Raw genomic sequence first — 22,276 nt, 5'->3', positions numbered from 1 at the left:
TTTCCCTTAGGTTCTCTACTCTCACATGTGCAAATCTTTCTGAGGACTCTAAGGGTTCCACCCTGCCCACCAGGCCCAGAGATGTCAGGGGGTTGAACCATAGTAACTTTTTTAACCTCTGTGTCCTGCCGGTATGAACGAGATCTGATCCCTCCCTTCACATCGCTCACTATTTTAGGGTGCACAGAAATATCTGCAACCTCCAGGCTTCAGGTTCCCCTAAAACAGGGGTGGGGAACGTCTGGCCCAGGTGCTGTATAAGGCCGGCAAAATCACTTGGCCTGGCCCTGCCAAGGCACTAGAGGTGAGATAATTAAATCTTTGATCAAATATAGCAGCTAATTTTTAAGTTGATAATTTTGTATGGCCCACAAATGATGTTGTAAATATTCAAATGGCCCTTGGCAGAAAAAGGTTCCCCACCCCTGCCCTAGAGAGATAAAGAGGGGGTCTCCTATCACTGAAACCCACATGTGTGCACTGCCCACATTCATGGTTATTGTAGTAGCATCCACAACAGTCAAGATGTGGAAACAGCCTACCTGTGCATCAACAGATAAGTTGATAAGCAAAATGTGGTATACACATACAATGGAATAGTATTCAGCCTCAAAACAGAAGGAAATCCTGCCATTTGAGGCAATATGAATTAACCTTGAGGACATTATGCTACACGAAATAAGGCAATCACCAAAGGGCAAATGCTACATGATTTCCCTTCTACGAGGTATCTAAAACAGTCAAAGTCATAGAATCAAAGAGTGGAATGGTGGTGGCCAGTGGCTGGGGGAGGGGAAAGGGAGTGGCTGATCCTAGGCATGAAGAGGCCAGCTTGCAAAAGGCCTGCCTCCATAGCTCTCAGGGCTGTTTTGGAGGATGGACTTGGGATTTCTCCTTGTCGCCTCACCTGGGCTCCTGAGTAGGTGCTAATTCACTGGACCCAAGCAGGCCCTGTCCATCTGCCCTGGGCTGGGCCACGTGGCTGTGAGAGCCCTGAATGGCCAGGCAAGGGACCTGCCTCCTAGAACTGACTCAGTTGCTTTGCTTACTTCTGACACTCATTGCTCCCACTTGTAGAGGAACCCCCAAAGAGCGTTCAGTGCTCACGTGTGGCCAGCTGATTTCCGGCCTCTTCCTAGTGCCTTTGGCTGAGGAAAGTATTGACTCTGCAGTGCAGTATCCCCTCCTGTTGGCCTCTGGACCCACCTACGGGCCCTGGACTCTGATACTCTGAGGTGGAAGCTCATTTCCCAGCCACCTTTCCTGCCTAAGGCACCTGGAGGGGTAGCATAACAGTTCACAGCACCCATTCCAGCAATGCGTTTTCCGTTTTGTTTTGTTTTCTCTTCATGTGTGCTGCCGAAGAGCTGGGAGATCCTCTCCAGAGCTTTGAGATCAATGGATGTTTGAGCTAGGATGGTCCTCAGAGATGTGATTCCAGCCATCGCATCCAATAGATGGGAACAGAGCCTAGTGTGGAGGAGAGAGACATCCCTTGAAGGGACGCTGTAAGCTCCTCTGGGATGGGCTGGGACGTCTGGTGGTGCTTCGGGTGCCCAGGATGACAGAAGCAGAGGCCTCCGTGTCCCCAGGACCTGCAACTCTAGTCCACTCCATGCTCTGCTAGCCACCACCTCCAGCACCCGCCGCCAAACCCACTCCTTTGCGAAGACTGCTTTCAATTAGAGGAGTTAACGATGTCTTGCTTTCAAGAGGTTTTTTAAATCCAGTTTATCTTCCACCCACACACGACGTACACAAAGACGGGAGAACAGGGGAGACGGAGAGCTGGTATTTTCCCACACAGGGGAGATGCCATGAGGTTTCCATTGGATTTATCCTTTATGGATTTATATGCCCTTTTGTCAATCACAGGAGGGAGGAAGTGCTTGTCAAACCTCTAGCCCAGGGGTGGGCAAACTTTTTGACTCGAGGGCCACAATGGGTTCTTAAACTGGACCGGAGGGCCGGAACAAAAGCAAGGATGGAGTGTTTGTGTGAACTAATATAAATTCAAAGTAAACATCATTACATAAAAGGGTACAGTCTTCTTTTTTTTTAGTTTTATTCATTTCAAACAGGCCGGATCCGGCCCGCTGGCCCTAGTTTGCCCACGGCTGCTCTAGCCCATCCTCTCCAATTTCCTCTTTCAACCCAAAGGGACTTGGGAATGGGCCTCATAGGAAAAAAACTCTTGCTGACAATAACAATACACGTGAACGCTCACACGCACACACATGCACATGAACACCAGGCAGTGTTTCCCAATATTTCTACTCAGGCCACATTTTCACCTCAGGCTCTCAGGTCCAGTGCCAACTTATTTTCCCAAGAATTGCAAGGTTGCAAGAGGAGCCGAGTTCTGGAGATGATGACTGCAGGGGGGATGCCTGCTGGAAGGCAGCCATCAAAACCTGGCTGTGAAGGGCCTTGGAACACAGGAACATGAAGTGGTAGCCCAGGTGAAATAAAGCCACCTCTGTGCAGCCAGCTTGGCTGTTCCTTACAGAACATGCTTCTCCCTCCTCGGCTCCCGTGGGGGAGGGAAAGGGCACCCACTCTTAAAGATGGCCAACTAGGAAGGCTGCTCGCCATGCATCCTCTCATCCAGTCCTCCTACCGTCTAATCACCCTGAGGAGCAAACATTTCTGTCCCCACGTTAGACACAAGCACTCTGGTTTGGAAGGCTTTGCTCCCCCATGGCTTAGGAGTTAGAGTAGCTGGACTCCAAGTTCACTCTTCCCACCCAGGGACTGGACTTCCCCATAACTCTTGCTCATGCCCTTGCATTTCCCGTGTGTCCACCTGTCTCTGTGTGTGAGCTTCAAGGTCAGTGCCTGGGCCTGATTTCTCTCTCCGTTGCACTGGTGTCACTGGGCGGGGCTTACAGGACTTGCCTGCATTGAACAGGTGTGGCTTTTCCAAGGTGATCCACATGGTTCAGATTGACGGATCTGACCCAGAAGCCCGGGTCTCTCCAGGCCTAGACTAATGTGCAGAGATGGTATCGACCCTGTGGTTCAGGGAAGTCAGTGGGAGACCCAGGATTCAGGCAGGAGGACTGGCAGGCTCCGCAGCCAGACCTGGCCTCCCCCGAACCTCACATGGAGTTGATGTGCATTAAATACGATGATGACACTAGGAACTGGTATTCATGGTCATTTCTCTCACTAGTGTTCTACACCACAGAACCTGTTGGGTACCATCGTCTCACTGAATCCTTCAAACAGCCCTATGGGAAAGGTATCAGTCACACTACTTCCCAGGTGGGAAACTGAGGCTGATAGCTAACAGGAAGTGGAACAGTCCCTGAGCCCACTGGACCAGTGGAGCCAACATGTGGTGCCGGGTGCCAGCATTCCCCCATCTCAGGACAGAGGGCATTAATAAACCAGGCGTGCTCTTCCCTGCCTACAGGCCTCTGAATCCATCTCAACAAAGGCTACCACGAGCGCGCGTGATTGGTCAGGCGTGGCCCAGGAAATGAACCATGTGCAGTCCTTGAGCTTGCTGTTCGCTCCCTGAGAAGAAGAACGAGGTCTTGCTTATCGCGCCTGCAGCGTAACTAGCAGAGGAGGCCTAACGCAGGCACTAAGCAAGTGTGAGTTGAATTTAAAAAATGAACTAACAACAATAATAATGTTATTGATCCTTTGCTATATGTCAGACTTTCCAACAAGGGCTTCCATGCCTCATCGCAAATGATGCATGTATGATCCATGCAACCCAAGCTCCCACTCCAGGTTCAGGCCTCTCTCTCTGTCTGCAGCGTCCTGTCATCCTCCCCAACCCAAGTCTTCTCCCCACTCTTAAGTCCACCCTGACCTCTCTCCTTTGCCCCTTATTCCAAACTGAACCCCTTAACATAGACAACTTAAAGGGCAACACTGAGGGTTAAAAGATATAGAACACAACACACACGCACATGCACACACACACCTTCAATCCCCTTCTCCAACCTTCATTTTACACACTTGATAACAATGAAGAGAGAGGAGAGGGGAGGGGAGGGGAGGAGAGGAGAGGCAACCAATTGATGTTTCTCTCTCACATTGATGTTTCTCTCTCTGTTTCTCCCCTTCCTTCCACCCAACCTTCATTTTACACACTTGATAACAATGAAGAGAGAGGAGAGGGGAGGGGAGGGGAGGAGAGGAGAGGCAACCAATTGATGTTTCTCTCTCACATTGATGTTTCTCTCTCTGTTTCTCCCCCTTCCTTCCACTCTCTCTAAGAAAAAAAAAAAATCAATGGAAAAATATCCTTGGGTGAGGATTAACCAAAAAATAAAAAGAAGAAGAAGAAAGAAAGAAAGAAAATGAGAGACAGGGAGAGGAGGAGACAGAGACACCAGGCTTTCTTACACAGACTCTTAGAGACAATGATCACCTCCCAGGCCTCCAGAGCAGCCTTCCCCTTTGATGCCTGCCTTAGAGACAGGAGGGGAGGGGAGGGTGGACTGCCTTTCTTTCAGTCCTGGGATTTATTATTTGACGTGCACTGACAATCAAGCAAAGAGGCATTTCCTCCACAGAGGGCCAGTGTGTGGCCAGAGCAATAGCAGCAGACCTGGGCCTCCACCAGGAGACACTTCCAGATAAGATAACTTGGCATCCATGCCCTCTAGCCTTGGAGCTCAGCTCTGGGGTGATTAGCACCTCATTTCCCTCTGGGTCTGTCCATAACCTATGAGGCATTTCACATGCCTTAGGGGTCTAACATCTTCCAGGCCTGCACCTTCCCAAAGGTCTGAAATCCTATGGTTTGGGGTGTACACTCCTGACCTGATCCAATGATCATGCAGAAAAAGGGAATGGAGCAAAGAGATCATGCCAAGCATCACTGTTCTACAGCGTGCTAACATCTGTACAGGAGGGGAAACGGCGTCTGAGAAGAGAGATGGTTCGGAATCATAGAGCTGATTCTTGGGGACTGGGACTGCTCCTGCAATTGCTTAATTTCACAGACAGAGGCTTTGGGTTTCTAGGGGACAGAGATTGGATACCCCAACCTTCTTCAAAGGGGAAAGTTTATGCAAGAGGCTTGACAGAGCACCTCTGACAGGTGGCAAACCCAACATATTTTCTGTGCCATCATTTAAACCAGCCACTATGGCCAGCACCTGTTCTCCAAGGGCAGATGCTCACATTCTTGTGAGGCAGGGGCGTAAAGAGTGTGCCAAAACCATGCCTGTCTGTGTCTAACCTCTGCCTGTCCCCTATTATAAAGATGAGGAAACTGAGGCCGACACAGTGTAAACAGTGATCATACTGAGGTGACAGTGATGAGCACCCGCCTCTGCTTTCACCTCCACCAACTCCATCCTTACATCATTGTGAAGGGGAGATTCCTAGGACCCCATTCCAGATGGGGAAACTGAGGCCAAGGGAGAGGAAGAAATCACCACGATAGCAGTGGTAGTAATGACTATAAGGATGGCACTGGTCACCAATTTGCATTTTATGAAAGGTTAGTTTCCAGAATTCCATCCCATAGGCTGGGCAGTCTCTCCCCATGTGGCTGCACCCATCACCGAAACCCAGACGCCAGTTTTGAGGAGGTGCTGGGCAGGGGCTCCAGCTAGTAAATCCTCCAACAAGGGAGAGTGATTAGTGTCGGATGCGGTGGTCGTCGGCTTTTGTGCTGCTGACAACTCCTCCCTTGAAAGGCCCGGCAGGCTCGTTTCGCGGGGGCCCTGGCGAGCCTGCTCCAGCCTCTGTAATTATGCCATTCACCAGTCACCCAGGCCCGCGCTGAACTCCTGACCCAGCAGTGAAAGACTTGGGATCTCATTACTAATCTCTTAAGCCACCTCGTCCTCCAAAATACATCCATTTAAGTTGGAGGCCACAGCTTTGGGGGTGGGAGCCAGGGAGAGGGAAGGGCCAGTGTAGGGACTTCTCATGACATGGCCAGGTTCCCTTGCTGGGGCCTGGGGCCCACGCCCCAGGGCAGCGGGCCTGGCTTTTCCGCTCTGTGCCGGGCAGGCCTAGCCCAGGGTCTGAGCTGTTCTGCTTAGAGACTAGGAGGCCTTTGGAGAGGGAACGCCATCTGGGCCCACCTGTTTGTAATCTCAGGGGTGCGGGTGGGGGACGGGGCCTGTGTTTGTTTTAATTATTATTATTGTTGCTGAAAAGGGAGGGTACAATGAGCATAAACTGCTAACATCTGGAGGCTGCTGTCCAGCTTACGTAATCCCTGTAGCAGAAGAGGAACACGGGATCCCCAGCCAGATGGTCTGTGGGTGACTTCATGGCAGCCGTGCCTTCTCCAACAGCGACATGCTGACAGGGTAGGGAGAGTGGGTGGTGGGACCTTCCTGAAATTCCTAAGGGGTGAGAGGCAGAGGTTTGGGAGCTCCCAGAGATCTGTCTTTCATTTTGGAAGTCTCCGGTTATTTTTTCCCAGACAAAGCCCACATTTCTCTCTTATGCATTCATTAATTCATGCATTCACTCCTTCAATATACACTGATGTAGCACTGATTATGTGTTAGGTCCTTTATTCCCCACGGTCTATATGAAAAAATGGATCCCGGGGTGGGGGAGGGGGGAGAAAGAATGGTAAAAAATCCCTTCTCCTGAAGAGCTCCCAAAGCCATAGAGGGAACTGGGTGGAAGGTCCAGCAAACACTCCTAGAACAGCACAGCAGGTTCTGGGTTCAAGGGGTGCAGAGGAGGGACTGGCCCGAGCAATCTCGGCCTGAGGGCCAGGTCTGAAATGCAGACTTCATGTAAATGGGCCCTGGAGAGCAGGGGCTGGAGAGAGAAAGGCAGGAGAAGGGAAGCTGGGCCACAGCTGAGCCATGACCAGCCCGTTTCCCCAATGATGTCAACAGCAGAGGCACGAAGGATAAAGTTCAAGGTGCAGAATCTTGCTGCAAACAGATTTCTGAGCACTTTAAAAAAAAAAAAAAAAAAGCACATGGCTAACTTTCTGTGTTTCCAAATCTCTCCTTTTCTAAAACACGGATACTGAAAGCAACTCATGCCATTTCATTATTCTAGATCAGCATAGAAAAGCAGTTTAGACTCCAGATCAGGTCAAAAGGGCGCTGTTAGCTCTGACCAGAATATTCACTGGACACTAGATGGGAACTCAGAGACGCTGCCTGCACTGCGGGAAAGCCCTGGGGCACGGCCAGCCAGAAGCACTGGGATCGGGATCTTTATTTCAGAGCCTAGAGGCACTGCCAGATCTAGAGAAGTAGGCGGAGCCTGAGACGGTCCAGTTCTAGAACAGAATACGGTACGGTGATTCTAGAGCAGGAACAGGCACTTCTGGCTGCTCTAAACCCCTCACTCCAAAACCTCCTCAGACCAAGGACACAAACCCAACCAGTCTGAATCCGAAATGCCCTCTCTACTGGCTCCAGAGTGGGCTTGGGAAACGCAGCCAACTCTGGAGCAAAGCACTGAAACCTGGGAACCACCACTCAGCTCAGAGCCATGCAGAGCGGAGCAGGGTGTCTTCGGGAGCCTCCAGCCGTCCTGGCCTTTCTCTCAGAGCCCGGAGATACTCGTGGTGAGTCAAGAAAGCAGTGACCGTGTCCCAGCTGTGGGCCCGCCTGGTCACCGAAACCCTCAGTTAGAAATAGCCCAGTGGCAGTTAACGGCAGTCTTGACCACACTGGCCTTTTGAAGACAGGTCAGGGGAGTGATTTTTCACTGAAAAGCATCTCTGTGTTCAAAGAACAAGACTGCCTCAAGTTCCTGGAACCAGGGCTTGGTTGTTTTGGTTTTCCTCCCTTCTCCCCCTTTCCTGTCTTCGCCAGCTGCCTCATTCAGATCTGTGTGTTCTGCCTTGTATCCAGGATAGAAGAGGAGTCACTGTACCTGCAGGGACCCCACTCAATGCCAGGAGGGCCATGCAGCCCTCACTGGCCCTGATTCTCACTGAGCTCTCAGGGTCTCTGATCCCCACCTATAACTCCAGTGAGCAAAGGCCAACAACCCACAGAGCTACTGACTCCCTCCTCTGCGTTAGAGGAGCAGACAGTGATCTTGCCAGCGCTGCCTCCAGCGTGACCTCTCCTTGGAGGAAGCGCCAAAGGATGTAATGCCCGGACATATGCAGGCAACAGAAGGACAGGGATGGCTAATGCTTTCCCAGCATCCTGCTGGCCTGCCAGCTCACACAAGGGCTCTCATTTCTGAGGACAAGGGTGATGTTTCCCTCCGGCCTGCCCCTCCAGAATTCAGAAGCAGGGGTGGTGATCATGACATGCAAACTGGGGGCTTTGCCCACCAAATGCCCAATGGACATGTCTGTCTTATGTGTCCACCACCTCCTCTGCAGATTCCTGTGAGAGACAGAGAATCTTTTCCCCAGCGGGGCCCTTGACCCGGGCAGCCCACATCTGCACAAACGCAGGGTGCAGAAGCAGGGGTTCTGAGACGAGGTCTCTGGGCACAACCGCAGCATGACCTGGGATCCCCAACGTGAACTCTTCAACAACCCCTACCCCTGCCGCTTTCCTGAACCTTCCTTCGAGCAGTGGAAGTCACACACACTTCCCAGTCCAAGGGATGTGGGCTGAAATCTAAGCTTCTGCCACTGACTCTCAGTGTGACCTTGAACCCTTCATAAAGCCCTAATTCCTCCACTGCAAATGAGGCAGAGGATGGCGCCTTCCCTGGAGGATCTGTGTAGGATGAGCACACGCAAGTCTCAGACATAGCCCCACACACTAGACACATACAATGGGCATGTCCCTCCTCCATCCCACCCTACTTCTTTCTTCCTGGCTCTCAAGGACCACAGTTTTGGGTTCAAGTTCTAGATTTCCCTGTCCCACCCCTGGGCCAGCTGCAGAAGCCTGAGTGAGTTAGTCAACTTTTGTGAGTCTCGATGCACTCCTCTGTAAACCAGTGCAAGTTAGCTGCTACCTGTGTGAAACGGTGGGTGGAGTCGTGAAGTAACTGCTCTGGCAGTTCAGCCATTCACACTGCTCCTGTCATGATCATCAGCACTTGTCATCACAATTATGTTACTGTCATTGCTGTCATTTATTACTGCTTATCATTCCTTTTCCTCTCTCCGAATTTCTGTTTTCCTCTTCTCTTCTCCTTCCTGCCTTCTTCCCTTTTTTGCACTTTCACACCCTCCTGGGCTGGGCCTCACTCTGGGAGACCTCTCCGAGGGTGAACCACAATGTCTCAAGCCAGAAAGACAGCCCGCTCTGTTTCCATCCATCTCTGTAGGACTCTAGTTGTGGGGACATTCCCGAGACCCCAATCTTTCCCAGAATAAGAGGCAAGGGGTAGGGCATTAGTCCCGAGGCCCAGCTTCCAGAAGCAGTTTCCTACTTTCTGTGCAAAATTGTCACAGTGCAAAGTGCAGGCGTAGTCATAAATAGTCCTCGCATGCCTGCTATGCGCCAGCCCCTATTCTTGATGCTGAAATTCACGACAGTGAACACAGAATAACAACAACATAAAATCCCTGCCTTTGGACAGATAACATTCCAGAGTGGCAGGCGATCATGGAGGCACTGAGAATTCGGGCTGGGGTCAGGATGGGCCTTCAGGACTCCCCCCAGCCCCCCGACTCACACAGTGGCACGTGCCTCGTCTGGAATGTAGGGGACACACCAGGGGACTTAAGGCACTGCTCACTCTGGTCACCTATTTTAGGAACAAGGGGATGTCACCTGGCACATAAGGGAATCACTTAGAGACACTTATTTCTATGTTTAAGCCAATCATAAAGGAGGCATCACTCAGCAGGGGCTGTTCCCAATAGTGTCATTCAATGGATCACAAACATTCTCCGAGTATTCTGCAGGTGGCCAGCTCTGTGCTGAGCACTGGAAATACCTAAAGGGAGAAGATGGAGCCCAGTCCTTAACTGTCACAGGGCATTTGGCACAGAAAACCATGAACACAGGCAAATGCAGAGGAAGAGGTAGCCTGTGCGCTGGGCCGCTGGGGGATTCAGAAGGGGTAGGTGTTGTCAGAGAGCGAGGTAGCACATCGCGGCGCGGGCAGTCAGAGGAAACCACAGGCAGAGGTGCCATTTGCGCTGGACCTGGGTGGATAGTTAATGGAGGTGGAGAAGCTGTAATGACCATGTAGGGTGCCAGGTGGGTCCTGGTAATACCAGGGGAACTATAAAGTACTATACTGACACCTGAAGCTAATACAAAATAATAGTGAATGTAGAAAATATATACTTAATTAAATTTAAGAACATTAAAAAAAGAGGTGGAGTATTGAATGATGGATGCTCTGGGCAGGAGAAATGGAACCCCCAAGGCCTAGAATGCATCCATAAGGCAGCGGACTGTGAGGAAAAGCTGGTAGAGATCACGCAAGGCCCAGTCTGCAGAGGCTGTGGGTTTTATAGGCCATGGGGAACCATATAGAAAGCTCCACAGACAAGAGATCACTGAGACAATGTTTATTGTGAATGTACTCCAGAGGCAAAAACCACCCATTGAGCACATAGGCAGACTTAAAGGACGTAAGACATCGTAACACCAAAAGATGAGTGTGTCCTACCTCACTCTGGGAAAGAGAGAAGTATTGTTATTATTTTTTAAATGTTAAGAGAGGTGGTGTGGTACACTAGAAAGTGCATGGGCTATGGGGTTAAAAGAACTGGATTTCCTCCTGTTCTACTACTTGGAGTAGGGGACCTTGTGTGAACCTTTGCTTCCCCGTCTGTGAAATGGGAACATAATTCCTACAACATAGATTGGTTATGAGGATTTCATGAAACAACTGAACTGAATGACTTTAGATACCAGGTCTGTACCAAGCACTGTTCTGTTTTATGGGTGCTCTTTGCTGGAATCCCCACAAAAATTCCCACTTAATTTTCCCATTTTACAGATGAGGAGTCTGAGGACCGGAGAGGCGAAGTACATTGCCTGTGATCTCACCGTTAGTGGCAGCACTGGGATGTGATACATGCTGGAGAACGTGATCCACTCTTCCCATCCAATGGGAAGCCCACCATCTCCGTGTGGTTATTTAAATGTAAATTAATTAAAAGTTCAGGTCCTCAGTCTCGTGAGCCACATTTCAGAGGTTCAACATAACAGGTGGCTAGAAGCTCCTCTACAGGACCGTGCAGGTGCAGAACACAGCTGGTGTGGAGCCTGGGCTCTCAGTGACACACCCTGCCTGCTCCGGGGCATTAAACTCCCACCCACAGCTCCCTGCTGCATGGCAGTGTATCTCCTCCCTCACTGCACTGAACTGATATTCAGTCCCTGGACCTCTTGCCCCCGGCAGCTGCACCGCAGACCTGGACCTGGGTATCACTCAGGTCGCATCCATATTCCTGAAGCCGACATCCTGCCAGCAAACCAGATCACTCCTGAATCTATGTATATTTAAGAGTATGTATATTTAAGGTCACCTGTTCCAGGATGCAGAGAAATGCAGACGTCAGCCAAGGGTCCCCTTTCTCCAACTGCACAGATGGGTCCAGTTTGAGAGAGGGTCCCAGAGTGGGCAGCAGCCCAGGGAAGCAGGCCTCTGGGCAGGGCCCTCTCTCACTGCCTGTCTGGGTCCATCACTCTCTGGAAAAGGCACATGCAGACATGTACCCAGGGACCTCTGGGCACTTGGATCTGGCTGACGAATTAGGAGTCTGAGGAAACCGAGGGCTGGCTTGGGAGAGAGGGCAGAAGGCCCTTTTGGGTCTGGCTCTATCGATAACACATCCAGGCTAATTTAAAAAGATTGGGGAGTGCAGAGTGGGGGTCGGGGCCATGAAAAACAAACACATACACAAACAAAAACAAAATCTTGTGCACAGCCAAACCCCAACTCCCCCAGAAACCCTCCTCGGGGCCTGGCTTGAGAAAGTTTCCTTTCAGACTTAGAGGCATGAACATGAGGTTCCGGGGACAGAAGTGAATCCCCGAGCAGTGGGCTCAGCAAGCTCGACTGGCTCCAGCTTCCTAAGTGCATCCCAGCCTCAGAGAGCGAACACTATTTACATTGTTCACATGTTTCTTGGGTACCGAACATGAAACCAAATTATACAGCAAAGGCCAGTCTAGCTAAACACCACTGCCCCCACTTAAAGCAACAATGATAATTTAGGGAAGAAGAGAAGAGATAAAAGGCAAGAATGGAGAAGGGTCTTGAGGAAGCCTGGGTGAATGACAGGGATGGGAGGAAGGGCCCGGTGCTGAGTCTCATGATAGGGCAAGGAGACGTGGAGCACAGAGAGGATGCAAGGGTAGTGGGTTAGGCCTGAGGAAGAGGCGAGACAAAGGCCAAGAAGTCTTCCCAGAGGGGCGGTGGCATGGGTTGGAGCGCTGGGTATGCCGGAGACCACAGAGCCTTGCTTGTTCTCGGGTTTCGAGTCAGGAGCCAATGGCAGGTGAGAGATGAAGACGGGCTCCTCCACCCAGGCCTGCCCTGTGCCATCGATACCTGTTTGCCACATAATGAGGCCTGCTAGGCCCAGCTTCTACTCAGGCTCACCCTTCCCCTTCCATGTACTCCTCCTGAGGTGAACTCCACTGTCCATGCATAACAGCAGCTGGCCAACATCTCTTCTCTTTAGAAGGCTCTATTCCAGTGTCCCCTGTCCTCTATGGACAAGACAGAGGGCTGGAGGGCAGTGGCTGTGTCATTCATCCAAACCTCTACCCACTACTCCAAGTGATGCTTTGGACGTAGTAAGTCCACTATGAGATTACACTGCTTTTGAATCCAAATATCAGGACCATTTCCTAACAGCTAGGAGATGAAGAGGTTTAAGGAAGTTGTTTAATCAAAGTCAAATCTTAACAAGTGAAGGAAGACCAAGAGACTCTTAAAAAAGTCTCTCTCTGCTTTGATTTCTATAACCAAAAGAGTATTTCTTAAAAAAATAAAATAAAACCTCAATTGTTCCTAATTGGGTCTCTCAGTTGCAGTAACTTCATTGGCAGCAAGAAGCACTCCTTTAAAAAAATTTTCAGCGGCTATCAGAAGGAAAATGACATCCTGGCCAAGCACCTGCCAAATGGAAGTCATGGCTCCTATTTTATGGATAAGGAGTTGGGCAGGGACAAAGACAACTGGCTCAGCTCGCCCAAAGGGGTCAGCTAGTAAGTGGTAGACTCCAGTCCTGAGAATTAGGTTGATCTGATCCTCAACCTCGTTTTTCTCTTGAAAACTTTCATCACTGCAAGTTTCCAAGGCCACTCATGGTGCCTGGCACTTGGAGGCATTGAAAGTGTGAATGAATGCAGGCGGAGGGAGCAAGAGAGGGCGGGGAGGAGAGGCCTTTGCTGGGATCCTGAAAAATGTGATGGACTTAAAGTCCCTCCTAGCCCAAGGCTCCCTGACAAGTTCAAGGCAGTTTTAGGGACCAGCTCAGGGGGCTCCTTTCTGATCCAAACACTGTTTGTTTGTTACTCTCCTGGAGAACTTCTGGGTGCCCCACACCAACAGGACAGGCTGTAACAGACCATGAACTTTCTGTTCTGTCTCCTCAGATGACTTGCACATGTGCTCTTGAAACATTTTTCAGAAACCACCAGGAGAAAGCAGATCCCTTGGGTATTGGAGAAAACTTCTTGGAATCTTCTCCGACATTTCTGTGTGTTCCCGTTGCCCCTCCTCCTCCCTCCACCATGGGCAGATGCGATCCCAAGTCACTAGTGAGAAGAGCCGCATGCTTCGCTGAAGACGCACATGGGGAAGGGACAATCCTTCAAAGTGACCTCAGCACTGGGTGTGAGTCCAAGGGTTCTCTCTGCCCTTTGCAAATAACATCATCTAAACAGCATTGGAGAATTGCTTACCCATGCAAGATTTCTGAGCGAGGCTTTTACGACGTATACCAGTGGTGTGGGCTAAGAAAAGGAAGTAGGAGAAAGAGTGCCATAGGTGATGGGGGCTCATCTCTCTGAGACCCAGTTTCTTCACGATGAGAGAGGGGAAGAAAAAAGTTCTGTTTTACACCCTGGGATAGGGTCTGGCATACAGGAGGTATCCCGGAGATGTCACTGCCTTCCTCAAATGAGTACCCAATTGCTAGCCCTCTGCTGAAAAGCTCCCCATCACATTCCGGATGAAGTCTAAGCTTCCAGCACCTGAAGGATGTCCCCATACACCTTTCTAGCTCATGTCTCTTGACTTTCCCCTTTATTTTGCATTGACTTGTGACAAACTTGTACATGGAGGGAAGTTTCCTCTTCCCTCTGCAAGTGTTCTGTGTGTGCTCTTCCTCCCTTTTTCTCCCAGAACCCAGAACTAGTCAGGCATACATCCCAAATCAAAGGGATCTTTTACACTCGGGCTGAGAGCTTCAAACTTTTCCTGTTTCTCCCATATTTTCAGGGACACATTTTAAATGCCTCTTGAAGAGGGCAACACTTAACCTTAAAGAATGAGAGCCTACAGGTAGAGATCTAGGCAGCATGGCAGAAACAGCAGGGAAATTTTGGGGGGACTGGAGAGGGACCCCCCTTTCTTGGTGTTCCCTGAATGCACCCTCCACAAGCAGAGAAGCGAAGGCACTGGCTCCCTCAGCTTATTCTCCTGTGTCAGTCACTGAAGCGGGCGTGAGCTGCCTGGTCCTGCAGGTCAGTCCGTATGAACCGGTGGCGTGCACCCTGGTTCAGCCCTGCGAGGGTGACCCCATAGTTCATCACCCAGCTCTCAGAGCCTCACTGTCCCAATCTGTCATGCGAGAACAGCAATTCCTATTTTTGAAGGAGGATTCAGAAAAATGGATGCAGAGCCTGGAGAAACTGGATGTTATTTTTATAATTTGTTCAGGATCTTCTGAAAGTGGGCACAGGACTTTTCCTTTCCTGCATGCCGGCTCTCGCCCCTGCAGACTGAGTAAGCCCATAACTGTGGCTTCCTCAGGGTAACTCCCTCCGACTCTCACACTCCTGGGTCTTGGCTGGGATTTGGACGGACACACCCTCTGATGAAACGGTGAGCTCTCTGAGGGCAGCAGAAAGGCCAGAATTTCTTTGCAGTCTCTCAAAATGCCTGGCACAGTCCTGAGGCTGCAGTGAACATTTGCGAACACAACTGTGTTGAACTCAACCCAGTGTTGACTGAGCTGTGCTGGGTGGGTCACTGTGGCCAGCCTTTGGGCGAGGGTGTTAGGGGAGCCTAACATGATTGAGAGAGGAAATTAACCTTGGCCCTACCCACACTAAGTGGAAAAAACACACCCAGGGCTACGTGTTTTTGCTGATTTGCTCCCTTAATCTCCACCAGGTAGAGGGTATCATTTCCTGTTTCTGGAGGAGGAAACTGAGGTTCCCAAAGGAGTCATTTACTCCAGGTTCCCAAGGAAGAAGAGAAGCAAGGAGGGCAAAGCCACATCTGCACGGCTTCCTCTTCACCCATCAGGGCCCATGCTCTCTACCTGCCCACAGGTCTCAGTGCAGGGTTCAAATAGACTTCTGTTTGATCAAGCAAATAAATGAATTAATACAAATTTGCTACAACACAACACAAATCACGATTTGTTTTCTAACAGAGGCATGGAGTATTATAGGCATGCCAAGAAACAAAGCGAATTGTCAAAGGACCCAGGGGATGTACCCACTAAGGGGTTGATACAATAAAATAGGAAGTCAGAGACCCAATTGCAAAGGAAGTGGAGATGATTAGGTCTCCAACATAGGCATCTCCTGTTCCATCACCAGCTCAGTTGGAAAACTCCTGGTGGCGACCTCTCTACCGCACAAGGCCATCCGACTGTGGATAGTTGTCGATCTCAAGGTTTTCTTTACCCTGACTCTGAAACTACTGCCCTGGATCTGCTTAGCCTAAGTCTTAGCCTTAAAGGATTAACCAAGTGAACTGGTTGGTTGAGTGAAGGTCCATGATTCCTGGGAGAACACTGCACATTCCTGACTGTTTGGTGTTTCCACATTTTCCCTAGGCCATTGTGGGAGGAGGGAGGTGCCTACTTGGAGAAGAGGAAACTGGCTTTGGTAGAAATGCTGGGGGTGGGGGCAGGATAAAGGAACAGCTACATCTCATTTGGGCTGCCTCTGGTATAAAGTACTAGAGAAATGTGAAACATGGAGACAAAATAAGAACAAGATGGAATCTTTGCAAAAAGCACCTTTAAATCAATCCATTTTTGAGGTTCCCAGAACAGAGAAAACTGGAGTCTTTGGGTTGATTTCCATGTTTGTTCTGTTTCAGGGACTTCTTGAATTCCAGCTGGGCCAGGAAGGTGCATGGCCAAAATATCCAAAGAATGTCTCTTATTATAGGATGTTCAGCCCAATTTGCACAACCAGGAAGTTTTGATACTTCTGGTAACATCTGAATATAAAACTAAATGTTCAGGGTGGAGTAACTTAGTCCTAACCAAATTTGGGGATCTTGCATGAAGAGAATGGACAAGAGAGATCTGAAACTGTTAAAGTGGAGCGCTTATACAAGATAAAAAAATCAAATTTTAATCAATTTTCTGGACTCCTATAGCACAATGACTGTTTCTTCTTTCTAGCAGTCATGGTGCAACCCTGCCAACTTACTCGGACAGGGCTTGTCCTCCCCAGAGAATTCTCGTGCCTAAGTCTTGTACACGGACAAGGCCAGAGGTTCGGTCTTCCCCCACTTTTTTTTGTTTCTTCCACAGACTCCAGCATAGAGCCAGGCACATGACTTCAATAGACACTTGTATTTCTCATTTTTATAGCATCAGGGGAAGACAGAGGAGGACAAGACTGGTTTATAAAGCAAAAATGGAAACAACCATAGTCATTTCATCACTGCCCAAGTTCACAGACATCCCAGTGAGCACCAAGGGGCCAGGGAATAGGACCCTCGGGACAGGGAGTGGAAGCAGCCTGAACTCAAAACTGTGGGTAGTGCCCATGAGTCAGGCAGAGATTTCACGTACCTCACAGGGTCTGCACAGTGACAGCAACTCTACGATCTGTCCACCTATGATTCTTTCTGCTTGTTTCCCAGGGATACTTGCCAGGAATCCAGTTACTTTCAACTTCTGAACATGATCACATACATATTCCTAAGCTTCTGCTATCATCTTCCATGACATCCTTCCAATCCTAGATTCTCCACGTATGGGCTATGGGACCTTGGGGAAGCCACTCCACTTCTCCGTTTCTCCAAGGTGGGCAATACTTCTTAGCTTGAGGAATGGCAAGGGGATAGGCTATGAGATGTAGCAGTGTCCAGTAGGATGGCTGGTGGACCTGGAGACCCCTGGTCCCCTCCACTACTCTCCTGTGTCTACTTTGGTTCCTACTCTCTGGAATCCTGCCCCTACACTGCCTATTTTTGTAGGAATGTTTACGTGTTTTTGTGTGTACATGTGTGTCTGTGTGTGTGTGTGTGTGTGTGTATGTGTGTGTGTGAGGGGGCAGGGAGAAGGGCTTAATTGTGTAGGGGGAAGGTGCATCTAAGTACTTCCCAACTCCTTCTCTCAAGCCATCAACTTCTTCACTGGAGTCCCTGACAGGGTGAGAATTAGCTACCAGCCTCCCCTAACCACAGCACAAGGTAATGAGTGCCATGGTTATACCTCGTCCCCCTCTGCTGTGCTATCAGAAGGGAGCTAGTTTCCACTCCAGAAACATAACTCAGTATTACATAGGCTATGTGTGTGTGTGCACATGTGTGTGTGCGTGCACGATGGGGGTGCAGTGTGTGAATGATTTCTAGGCATTTGCTTTCTGTGGGGGACTTCAGGAGACTCTTCAACAGCCCTCCAGATCGCCCTGCCTGACCCTGTACCCACCCTGCACACACACACCCTCTGCGACCCGGTATTCTCCAGTGAGTTGATCTCATTATGGCAAATTTAGTTACAGCTGAAGTCTCCTTGTAACAAAGATTATGTCCAAGCCCAGAGTAATGGAACCTAGTCGATTTCATTAAAATAAAATTGGTTGCAATGAATAATTCAATAGGATGATTTTGTTTTCTCATCTCCTCTTTGTAGTATTGATAATGATTTTTTTTAAATTGGATTTTTGTTTAGGAAGACATAATTGCCCATAATTCCTGACAGCCCGCTCCTTACCAAAGTGGAATAATTGCCCCATGAAGTCCCTTTCAAACGCTAAGACTGGAAAAGTCTTTCTCTCCTCTCCTCACATTAGTCGCAATAACCTTTGTGTGATTTTTAAGCACAGCTGCTCCCTCACTTCTTGCTCATGTGAGAGTCTGAGTGTGTTAATAATTCCCTTGTTTGAATGATGTTTTTGATACATTTCTAGGAAGGGTTGCCTGTGCTGAATTTGGAGTTCCTGGCTCTACTGCCAGCCAGCCCTGCCAACTCTGAGCAGGATGTTCTCTGTCATACAGATGTGGTTCTTGAACACTGTCTCTTAGTGTTGTTCATCGTATGTAGCAATGTGTACACGTATGAGTGCGTGTGCACGAGTGTGAATCTATAATCAATCAAACACACATTTCCTGAGCAGCTAGTCTTATCTGGATCTTGTACTTGAAGAAGGGGACAGAGATGACTAAAACTCAAAACAGTTATGAAAGTACCAGCAGCCTAAAGGTAGCCAGACACACGAATAGATTATTAGGGTTTGTGCAATTGGGTGTAGCCAAAGATAAGTTCCTCAAGTACAGAGATGGCACAGGGGTAGGATGAGGCCTAGACAGTCATTTATTTACCCATTCATTCATTCACCAGGCGGGCACTGTCCATGAGAAGCATCAGGGAATACCGTGCTCCCATTTCTCTCCTCAGGGCAGTCATGAACAAATGCAAAGGAAGAAATAGGGAATCTAATAAATGTAAACATACGCAAATGGGTAAATGAGAAATGATCAGATAAACACTGTACAATAGGTAAGTGAATGTACCCATCTTATACCTCATCCAATGGTTTCTTACTGGGCCCCTGAAGAAGGTCACAGCTCTCTTTTATCTAGAAATCAGGTCTATCCCCCTGACCCTGAATCAGGGAAACAGTATAATGACTCATCTACAAGGCCAGGCGGCAGGCTGGCCTCAGAGGCAGCCACTGGGCCAGGCGGTCAGAAGCACTGAGTCGTGTCTCTGGGAAACGGGAGTCTCGGAAGAAGGCAGGTGCTTGCTCAGCAGGATAATTGGAAAGGGGGCTCTGGGGACAGCACAGCCATCCCTAGAATCACATAAGCTCTGGTGGCCCCAACACTCTTAGTCCCTCAACTGAGCGGAGAGTCCTTTGGGGAAGAACCCTGGAACGTAAATAGTGCATTAGGGGACTGGGGAATGAGTCACAGCTTTTTAGAGTTGGGAAGGTCCTTGGAGATCAAGCTGATCTACTCTCTAATTTAAAGATGGGGAAATATGGGGGCCAGAGAGGTGGGGAGACTGGTCCAAGGCCACACAGCAAATTCACAGGAGAGTGTTCAAGGAGTACCCCCCCCCAACACACACACAAAATAAATTCTGGGACTCCCCCAAAAGAATGTGTTCTTCCCCACTGAATTCCAGTGGTATGTCCAAAATGGAATTGTTTCCTAAATGCGAATTATAACAGGTAGGGACATAGGAGGACAGTCTTACCCTGATGTTCCTTCCCTGTGCTTAGCTACTCCACATCTAATCCCTGAGAAATGATACCCTTGAGGCTCTGGAATTACATTTGGCTAGAGGTTTGGTCACATGGCCATATCCAATGACACTACCTTTGAGGCAGGAAGCTCTGAGGGACAGAGTAGAGATTCAGAATATTGGCAGGAAATGCCACGCATGGCTGGCGTCTTACCTGGGATGCTGCCGGCTGGCCAATGATGACCCAGCCTGGGCATTGCTGGTCTTGATGGGAAACTGAAGCATTGGATGCCCACTGATCTAGGAACCCTTGGGGCGTGTAGACACCACAGTCCTTGATGCTGGTTTTTTGTTCAAACTCCTCACATACCCCATCACCATCGTGGAAATAGCACCGGCTGGGTTCATCTGCAGGAGAGACACGGAAGGGGGAGAACAGAGAGATATTGGTCCTTTGGTCTCAGCCATCAGTAGCAGCTGTGGAACTGGACCAGAAGCACTGTTAAAGCCCATCACTGATCATCACAACGGATTATTATTCAGCCTTTAAAAAAGAAGGAAATCCTGCCATATGTGAAAACCAGAGCGGACATGGAGGGCATTATCGTAAATGACATAAGCCAGTCACGAAAGGACATATACTATGTTAATAATATTGTACTGTACACCTAACATTTTAAGAGGTACATCTTATGTGTTTTTTACTACACACACACAAACTCACAAACACGTCCACCTTCATTACCCCAAGTGAGCCCACAGCAAGCTGGTGAGGGAGGCATTGTTATTTTAATTATCATGTTAGTCTTTCAGATCAGGAAAATGAGATCTCACGCATCGTTAATAATCTGCCCCAGGTCACACAGTGTGTTAATGCCGGATCCTGGTTTCGAACTCAGGTTTTCCCTTCCCAGGTTCTAGGGACATTACCTGATGTCACAGAACTCCCCAGTCGCAAACTGAGGTTTATTTAGCTCCAAAGAGGATTTCGGTTTCACATGAAGAGTGAATTTATATACAAGAGAGGCTGGCTCCAGTCCCAGCTCGGTAACTAAATTGCTCTGTTACTTTAGACAGGACTCCTCCTCTCTGGCCTCAATTATACTTACTATAGAGAAGGGGGTTAGACCCCTGGGATGCTAGGAGCCCTTCCTATCTAATTCTCTAGGTTTTAAGGGCTTGTTAGATACCTTGGGCATTTCAGGTAAGCGAACCAAGCCTTGCCCATTCTGCAATAATGGGCCTCATCTTCTAAGGGGTGACTTTATTTCTAACTGACTGAACTGAATCAGCTTGTGAAGTCAGCACTCGCCTACAACACCTTCAAGAAGCCTTCCCTGTAACAGAAAGCTCCTGGGTCAAGCAGAAATAAGGCTGGGATTTCTAGGATGCTGACTATCTGAAAAAGGAGTCTTTGAATTCAGAGGCAGCAGAATGTTGAGCCCCTTCCAAGCTCCAAAATCCCTTGTTTATTTCTGCAGTTTACATAGTGAAATACTATCGAAAGAGCCAGAATAAATCAATTCATTACAATTCAATTATTTGAGGATGGGTCGGAGCCAGTGCGGACTCCAGTGACCACTAGCATGCCTGGCAGTTCAAGCAAGGGACGAACACAGGCTCAGCACTTCTCTGGAGCTCCAGTGTCCTGGTCAGTGTGGCCAACTCACATAGAATAAAGCCCAGGCCCAACCCAAGAATGACCAGCCATCAATGCAGACTTCACTCACTAGCAACCCAAGACAGGGAATTGCAAAGACCATAGGTTTTGGCATCAGGTAAAGCCACTTTCCAATGCTAACTCTGCCATATATAAGTTGTGTAAGACTGAAAGAAAATAACCTGTCTTCTCTGAACTTCATTTCCCTCCTCCAAAAAGGAATGGAGATAATACTTATCTTGTGTGGTTGCAGTGATTTCCTGAGATGGTATGTACAACACCAGCGCCTCTCCCATTTTATCTATTGGAACCCTGAGAGCCCTAGCAGTCGAGGTGTTCAAAGAGCTAGAAGAAGAAGCCAGGCCTTTGACACCTAGCAGAGGGGTTTCTATGTGTGGTATCTACAGAATAATGACTGCACAGCCTCCTGTAGATACGGTCATAGGGTTGCCTGACTCTTGGTAACACCTTACTCCTTTTCTAATATGAAGAACAGTAAGGTAAGATTAAAATAAGATTGTAGAAGGTCTATTCTTTAAGAAGACAATTTATTCCCCCATCAAAGAGACTTCAGAGTGTCAGGAGTTGGGGCTAGAGTTGGAGTTCTCATGAAAGCTAATTTCTTCCTGATTATGTTTAAGACCTTAATAGATGTCTGCCTAGAATCAGCGGAAACTGGGAATGGAGGAGAGAAAGAGATAGATATAGGTGGGTAAATAAGTACCTAAATAGATAATTAATATAGACAGATTGATATAGACAGAGTTAAAAGAGAGATAGGAGATAGAGCTAAAGACAAGAAGAAGAGAAAGGGGAGTGGAAAGATGCCTGGTTTCTGCCCCAAGATCTTGCTGACAAAGCTACTGAGCCCCCCTTTTTTTAATAACATCCTTGGGCTCTGCTATTCATTTTTCTAGCTAGGGTCCCAGGGGCCCTTCAGCTACATCTGCCTACCTTCATCTGGGGAATTCTCTCTCCATTCCTACTCCCATGCCTCATGCACTGAAGGGAACATGGTGAGGAATGGAATACAAATGTGTGGCCAGGAAAAACAAAGGTAGTGACAACAAAACAAGAGAACAAGACTGGCCTTCTTGTTTTCATTACAATTTGCTTAGTTCTTCTTTAATGCTTTATGCTGAGAGGAGCAGATT

At 48.8% G+C, this 22,276-nt stretch overlaps 1 protein-coding gene across 1 annotated transcript in view; it reads right to left on the bottom strand.

The window, feature by feature from the left end:
- Nucleotides 1-22,276, bottom strand: part of PAPPA (pregnancy-associated plasma protein A, pappalysin 1) — a 181,963-nt gene that overhangs the window by 67,193 nt on the left and 92,494 nt on the right. The window contains exon 9 of the mRNA XM_015569900.1: nt 19,677-19,870. Within this exon, the coding sequence (XP_015425386.1) occupies nt 19,677-19,870 (194 nt within the window). The remainder of the gene's footprint in view (nt 1-19,676; nt 19,871-22,276) is intronic.

The sequence above is a fragment of the Myotis davidii genome, unplaced genomic scaffold (assembly GCF_000327345.1).
Source record: "Myotis davidii unplaced genomic scaffold, ASM32734v1 scaffold866, whole genome shotgun sequence".
NCBI classification, from domain to species: Eukaryota; Metazoa; Chordata; class Mammalia; order Chiroptera; family Vespertilionidae; genus Myotis; species Myotis davidii.
The sequence above is the reverse complement of the archived record's forward strand: the minus strand, read 5'-3'. Positions and strand labels throughout refer to the sequence as shown.